At 38.4% G+C, this 8,478-nt stretch overlaps 1 protein-coding gene across 1 annotated transcript in view; it reads left to right on the top strand.

Annotated features, from left to right (window-relative positions):
* Window positions 1-2,210: 2,210 nt before the first annotated feature.
* Window positions 2,211-8,478, top strand: part of ndufv2 (NADH:ubiquinone oxidoreductase core subunit V2) — a 29,335-nt gene continuing 23,067 nt past the window's right edge. Inside the window, exons 1-2 of the mRNA XM_041246193.1 lie at window positions 2,211-2,343; window positions 3,605-3,670. Coding sequence (XP_041102127.1) covers window positions 2,302-2,343; window positions 3,605-3,670 — 108 coding nt within the window. The 5' untranslated portion in view covers window positions 2,211-2,301. The remainder of the gene's footprint in view (window positions 2,344-3,604; window positions 3,671-8,478) is intronic.

The following is an 8,478-nucleotide window of genomic DNA, read 5'->3' as shown; positions in this document are numbered from 1 at the left end:
TAAACACTTGGCAATATTTTTAATTTACAGTGCTCATTAACATAAGACACAGGCATACTCACCAGAACAAAATATGTAATTTGTGTCTCTGTGACTCATCCACTAAATATAGAGTGGAGGGTGGGGGGTGGGGAGCAGTGTGGTCTACATTATGACTAGTTCTGTTCATTGTAAGGCAAAGGGCCACCAATGTAAGAAATTAATGATCTGTGCACTCACTGGCCAAAAAAAATTAAGAATGTAGGTAAAATGACCAATGCATGTAGTCCTCTACTAGGCCAGTATAAGCTGTGTGAGCGTTGTGTGCAACTATTCAGCAACAATCATTGGAAAGCTGAATGATCTGTGTGACAAGGGGCATACTGGTGGATGAATAGGAAAGCTGCTCACCGCTTAATACAGTAACTGCACTGACCTCTGCGTCCATCAATACAGTCTCCGCTGTGCTCCTGAAATGTCGGTGTTTGCAAAAATCATCACTGGAAGGTATAAGTGGTTATGAAGCATGCAATACTACAGTGCTACAGTTGCCCAAATCAAATAAATCTTTAACAGTGGACAAGCCACACTTTTAAGGTCATTATATATTTTTGGTTAGTAGGCCCTAATATGCTTAGAATGGCAGACGTGCCAATCCACAATAATGCGTACATTCAGCAAAGATGGCACATGGTAATGGCATAGTATTAAAACTGGAAATGCTGATACCACCAAATACATTTTATTTTATCAACCCTTGCATTTGTTACCAGCAGGTAGTGCAGTGGGTTAATGCACTAATTTATCTGACTTAGGTCCCAATTGAAACATGTATCTCAGATCCTCCACGACGGCTGGAAATTCAAAATTAGAGATGAAAAAGCGAATGACTGTGATTAATAAATCAATAGCATGTACTAGTATAGAAATGGTAACAAATAGTTTAATAAAAATTGAATAAGTGAACAAATAACACACTGTACCCAATGTCAATGTTATCCAAGAACAGTATGATAGTGCAAAAAATCTTCTGCCAAAACAAACATTACATAAAATAAACAAATCGGCAGAATGCCATTTTATCCGTGAATGATAGATTGCATGGTAACGACCAACACAAATGCTGTACAATATATTATAATGATAAATAATTATCAACCCAATCTCTACAGATATCTTCTGTTTAACAAAATAAATTCTGCCTATTAAAATTCAATGTTGATATATAATATATATATATATATATATATATATATATATATATATATATATATATATATATATATATCATATGACAAAGTGATTAAGTTTCACACATAACTATATGCAAACAACCACCACAGTGTTTACTACTCCAATCACAAGCCTCAACATAAATATAATTAGACTTGGGTGACTGAGTTAATACAAGCGCCACAATAGTTAGGGTTGAGTAGGCACTCTGATGCTATTTTTTATACTTTAATAACTTTGACTCTGTTAAATGGATTTGCATGAAATAATGCATGCGAGGAAGATATGGGTTAGATATCTTCATGTGGTCAGTGTTTGTCACTCTTCAGCACATAAATGGCTTGTATTAATTACCCAGCTGAAATTAGACAGATATTCATTATTCAATATTCAGATGGTTAGTAAAACTTGACGTATAGATATATTAATAAATTTCTTATGCAGTTAATTATATATATATATATATATATATATATATATATATATATATATATATATATATATAGAAAGTACAATATATTCTGAATTAAGTCAAGTACAGTATATAAACATTTTGCTAGGGCCTTCGTCAATGTACTGGCACTAACAAAAACGTTTTGTATACTTAGTTTTTTTTTTGTTTGTTTTACCTTATATTTGGATGTTTTGAAGTAATCTGAATTAAACTGTCAAATACATATTTGGATACAATACAGTCTTGGTATTTCCATGATTTTTTTTTTCTTCTCTGTTTTATGATTACAAGCAAAACGAATATGAAAAATAAATACATCTGTGTATTGCAAATGTTTACATTTTTATGCGCTAGCTGGGACTTTTTTTATATATATATATATATATATATATATATATATATATATATATATATATATATATATATTTCTGGCAAAGAAGAAAAATCAAGGAAAAGACCGTGTACTAAACAGAAGTGTTGCAGACTATGAGCTCAATAAGGATCTTTTGCTCTCAGCTCGATTTGAAAGGCCGTGGAGCGCAGTGTAAGGAATCGCTGCCTGCTCTCATCGATAGCTGTTGTCAGATCCATTGCAGCTTCTCTGAACCAAGACAGAAGAAAGTTACATTGCAGATATGTTTTTGTCGGCTGCTATTCAGTCTGCCGTTTCTCGTTCGGTAAGTGTGAGTACGCGTGATTTGAAATTAGCAACAAGAGTGAGTTTTTTTTTTTTTAAATATATATGTACATTTAATTACGATCTGCTTGTTTCATTCACAAAAGGCCTGCACATCAGCAACACCAAGGACAGATCGACTCCCTGCCTGCCTGCGCGACCTTCACATTGAAACTAATTGATGTGACTTTTATTTATTTACGGGTTGCATTTACATGTGTGGGATGTGCCAAACAATCCCTATATGTTTAAACCGTGTGTGCATGTGCTTAATTAATCATGTCTAAGAATATATGGTGAACCTTCAAGATTATAATTATGCACCTCGCAGTTGGATAACCACACTTCTCCCCTGACAATGTTCAGAACTAAGTTGGATTTTGCGCAGCCATATACATATAACATTGTCTCATGTACTGTTTACACGAAGTTAATCATTTATATAAAAATACAATAGTAACGGCTGTCGGTAAGTTTGGCATTACGTTGGAGGCATATTTTCTGCACAGCAAATAATTGTGACAGAAACACACAACCAAAACAAACAAACAAACACTAAACTATACATAAGATCGCGACCGGGTAAGTCACTGTGGCAGTTTTATCTAGTGGACATGAAAGCCTTTGATATGCTATTGCCCAAAGAGTAACAGAATCCGAGGCACAGTGTCCCTTTATGGCAGGGCTTCTCAAACTCGACCTGGGGACCCTTTGTGGCTGCTGGTTTTCTCTCAATTACTTAACTAGACCCTTAATTTGCATGTTTCAGGTTAGCTATAACAGTTGATAAGTAACTTGAACTACAGCTGTTAAGAGCTGAAAACAAGTAAAAATGTGTAAGTTAAGCAAATGATCTGTTTAATTATTAGTTAAATTAAAGGTATAGTTAAATAGGTGAGAGATGGATTGGAATGAAAACCAGCAGACACAGCCCAGGACCGAGTTTGAGAAGCCCTGCTTTATGGTTTTATAACCATGCACTATTGAATTGTTCAGTTTCAGACGCTCTTCTTGGTGATTAGAGTATAGGCAGTACTTGCTCATTGTCTAATAGTCAGTATTGTAAAACAATTGTGCCAGCTGTTGAAATATTTAGCCCGTTAAACAAGTACTTGAGTATAACATATATCCCCGACCACTGCTGTGCTTTCAAGCTGTTCTCAAGATATATGCAAAGATGTGTGAAGTGTGACAAAAATACTGTATGTGCAGCTCCTAGACAGAAACCCTTTTTGAATGTATTTCTGAACCTTTTATCCCAGGCGAGGCAGATTCGGTACCTGCATCAGACAGCAGTGCGTTCTGGAGGAGGTGGAGCACTGTTTGTGGTAAGCTGTAACATGTTCATTTTGTTAATCATTTTCACCCCACAGTATTGTAACTTTGTTGTTTTGTATGAAATAAACCTGCATATGTATATCAGTAAGCAGGGATGAATTTGAATTTACTGCAAATGTACTGAGGTTTCTGGTAAAGTAGTAAGCCTGCAATTGGAGCAAAGGTAAAGAAGAACTGCTGAGCGAGGTGATACCATTTATTTATTTACTTTTGCTCAGGAGCTCTGGTAAACCTAATTGTTATTGTTCAATCTTTTTTCTGAGTACTGTTTCAGTAATAGTAAACCCACAAAATTGGACAGGTGTTTCAGCATAAAATATAGAATATTAACTAACTGAGCATTTATTACAAACACAAATAGCACCAATTGACAGAACCAGTTCCAATGGACAATGCTGTACAGTGCCTATAATAATTCCATCGTGCAGCTTATTAAAGGGAAGTGCTAAACAAACAATAACATGTACAACATGTTATAATATGACTTGTTTATTAATAGATATCTTGACATATGTTAACAGTTAAAATATTCCTTGCTTGACTTTGTTTTAAATGTAGTGCTGGATGCAAGAGGATGTTTTTCACATTTTGTCATTTTATCGCAGCGAGACCAGCTGCTACAAGACTTTGGGAAAGTAAATACTGTATTGCAGGCCAATGCTTGTTTCGGATAGGATAGGTTGAAACAATAAGCACCCGCCCTCACATTGCAATGCTTAGTGCTAATTGGTTGAAACACTAAATGCCAGCCCTCACACAGTCAATTAGTGACGCAGCACAAAGGAATAACCACTAGAAACTCTTCAGGGCATCAGATGACTCCTGAGGGTTAGGTTTAGGGTTAGGGTCAGGTCTTAATCCTGGAGTTGCTTAAGGTTGGGGTTGGGTTAGGGTCAGGGTGGGTTGATGTCGGAGAGGTGCCAATCTCGAAGTGAAAGGTGGGACTGCTTAGCAAGTGCCCTAGAACCATCTGATTCCGTGAGGACAGTATCTAGTGGATATTACTTTCCACAGCGATTCATGGCAATATTGCAGGCAGTACAGGCCAACACTGCTCATATGTTAACAAGAGTATAGTTGTGTTCAGCGGCACAGACAGCACTTCCTGCATTCTTAAACACTAAATAAATAAATACATAAAAATTGATGCTCCAAATATGTGAAATGTCCGTGTGCCAGACCAATGGAGTCGATTAAGAGATTTCAGTATGAGCTACATTGGTAAATGTTGAGTCACCCTTTTTATCAATCAGCATTTACTTCTACATGTTTTACTCATTCAGGGACATAACATATTTAATCATATTAAAAACAAATTTGAGTTTAAATTTAGTAAGTACACACGTTTCAATATGAAGGCTGAACATTAATATCAGCAAAGAACAACTAAGTTACACGTTTTTAATGAAACAACAATTGTAACCAACATTTTCACTAAGGTAAAATCAGGCTTGTGTGATTCTAAAATGCCAATTTTTGATGTACTGTATTTACTACTTCTTAATTTAAGTTAAAAATACTTGTTCATGGCCCCGCAGCAACATTACCCTATTTTTTTATTCTAAAACCCAACATTTAATTTTTAATAACAGTCTGATACTCTCTCTTCCTTACCTTTTTTTCTTTTAATAATGGTCATAGTTTCTCTTTTTTCAGATATTTTTGTGGATAATAAATAAAAAATATCCGCCTATATTTAAGTATCAATATTCCTGCAGTCCTGACTGCCTGCCAAGTTCACATTCACATAACATTATTTCTTATTTAGTGTTAGCCACGGTGCAGATTTTTTTTGGCCAAATCGATGATTAATATCAACGTTTATTTTTGAAAGAATTTGCTGTTTTTGGCCTATCTTTATTTTTCAATTGAAGCAGAGAATGGGTGAAATTGACCTTTATGTTTAAAAAAAAAAAAAAAAGACTTTTTATGCCATTGAGAAATGTCTCATTTAGCGAACTCCCTTTATCATATTCAACATGCAACAGAACCGTGGTTACCAACAACTGAAATAACATTTGGTCACAGCGGAGCTACATTGTATAGATAAAGGTCCTACACAAATTAAAAAATTGGTCTTAAGTAACCGTAAAAAATGCAATAGAAGTGTATTACACAGACTTTTATAGCATAGATTTACAAGTAAAAATAATATGCACAGAACAAAACATTAGATAGCTGAACAGAACTAACTTGCACTTATTATCCAGAGTCTGAGCTCCACTCCTCTCATTTAAACCAGAGCAGGAGTCGTGCTTGTGGCTTACTAGATTTCAACAGTCAAGATCCCATTCTTCTGACGTACTCTCACATTGTTGTCCAGCAGAAAGGCTGTGTAACACACACACACGCATATGCAAAGACAAGGCAGAACAGCCAAACAGAAATGTAATGTATTAGTTGTTAGCACTAAGTTCGCATTTCGATACACAGAAAAGCATGCATTTTAACCCAGAAAGAAACACGATACACATGCACATTATGGCAATCTTTATTGAAATCGGGACAGAATCTGTACATAGCCCCTTCAAAGCCTACTATAGCGACGTGTCACTGTTTTTTATTGGTGTGTTTGCCTATCATCCCTAATATTTAGTTTGCTATGACTGGAGGATTGTAGTTTAAATCTTTTATAATATAATAAGACATCCACGTTCTATTATAATGTGTGTGTTTTAAGCGGATTCTGCGCCTGGCAGTTACGCCGCCGCTGCACACCCAGGACCAGCACAGTTACTGGCTTCTCCGACTGCTTCTGAGAAGCGCAGGCAAGAAGACGCCATGGTCTCTGAGTAAGAACCTCAAGTGAGGTGCCAGGGAGGGGAGGACCGGCAGGTGTACAGGAACATAAGGATGCTCAGCCTGATACTCCCCCTGCAGAACTGTCAGTGCCTGAGCAGTGGGGGCATATCGGAGGACGAAGTGGAAGGATCTTGAGATCCAGATTATATAGAAACTTTACTACTTTACCATCCACGGTCAACCACTACCTGCAGAATTAATGACGCCCAGAATTTACGGTTTTAATTAGTCCCGTGCATACCTGCGTGGATCAGGGATCGGGGATTTGTATGCCATTATTGCCCCCATTGTCTGAGGCAGACCACATTTGTCATACACACGGCGAGCTATTGTTTGAGCTTCTCTCTCATCTGGCATGGCAATATACAGTGCCTATAGAAAGTCTACACCCCCTTGAACTTTTTTCACATTTTGTTGTGTCAGTGCTTCAGAGTTTCATGAATTTAAATGAGGATTTTTTTCCACTTATCTACACACCATGCTCCACACTGTTAAGGGGGAAAAAAAAAAATTAAATACAAAACTGAAAGCTCATAATTGGATAAATATCCACCCCTCTGAGTTAATACTTGGTGGAAGCACCTTTGGAAGCAATTACAGCTATGAGTCTGTTGGGATAGGTCTCTACCAACATTGCACACCTAAATTTGGCAATATTTGACCCTTTCTTTATAAAACTGTTCAAGCTCTGTCAAGCAATCTTCAAGTCATGCCACAAATTTTTGATTGGATTTAGGGTGGCGCTCTGACTGGGCCACTCAAGGACATTTACCTTTTTGATCTTTAGCCACTCCAGTGTAGCTTTGGCTGCATGCTTTGGGTCGTTGTCATGCTGAAAGGTGAACTTCTGTCCCAGTTCATTTTCCCTTCTGTCCTGACAAGTGCCCCAGTCCCTGCAGATGAGAAACATCCCCATAACATGATGCTGCCATCACCATGCTTCACAGTAGGGATGATGTTCTTTGGGTGATGCGCTGTGTTGGGTTTGCGCCAAACATAACACTTAGCATTTAGGCCAAAAAGGCAAATTTTAGTTTCGAAAGACCACAAAACATTTTACCAAGTGGCTACAGAATCGCCTGAGTGTTTTTTGTTTTGCATACTTCAAACGGGGTTCAAGGTGGGCTTTCTTCTTTTTTTTTTTTTTTTTTCCATTTTTTACCCCGGGTTTCTCCCCGATTTAGTGTGCCCAAATCCTCGGCTCACCACTCGCAACCCCCCTCCGGACTCGGGGGAATGGTGGCTGGAGCACGCGTCCTCCGAAACGTGCTCCTGCCAATCTGTCATTTTTAGCACTGCAGATCCACAGTGACACCACCAGACCTATAGAGCCGGAGGACAACGCAGATCTGGCGGCTCCACTGCAGAACCGCAGGCGCCTTGTTGGCCACAGGGGTCACTGATGCGCAGTGAGCATGGATTGCCCTGCCAACCTAAGCCCTCCCTACAGGGGCATTGCTCTGCCAATTGTGTGCCACCCCCTAGAAACTCTCGATCACAATCGGCTGTGACTCGAACCTGTGATCCCCAGACTATAGGGCACATCCTGCACTCCACGTGGAGCGCCTTTACTGGATGCGCCATTCGGGAGCCCCCAAGTTGGACTTTCTTGAGTAATGGCTTCCTTCTTGCCACCCTACCATACAGGCCAGATTTGTGGAGTGCTTGGGATATTGTTGTCACATGCATACTTTGACCAGTCTTGGCCATAAAAGCCTGTAGCTCTTACAAAGTTGGCATTGGCCTCTGATGAATTTCTGATCTTGGTCATCCAGTTTGGAGGGACGGCCTGATCTAGGCAGGGTCTTGGTGGTGCCATACACCTTCCACTTCTTAATAATCGTCTTGACTGTGCTCCAAGGGATATTCAAGGCCTTTGATATCTTTTTATACCCATCCCCTGATCTGTGCCTTTCACAACTTTGTCCTGGAGTTCTTTTGAAAGCGCCTTGGTGCTCATGGTGCACATTTGCTTTGAAATGCACTACCCAGCAGA

The sequence above is a fragment of the Polyodon spathula genome, chromosome 3 (genome assembly GCF_017654505.1).
Source record: "Polyodon spathula isolate WHYD16114869_AA chromosome 3, ASM1765450v1, whole genome shotgun sequence".
NCBI lineage: Eukaryota > Metazoa > Chordata > Actinopteri > Acipenseriformes > Polyodontidae > Polyodon > Polyodon spathula.
Note: the sequence above shows the minus strand (reverse complement) of the source record. Positions and strands in the feature narration are given on the sequence as shown.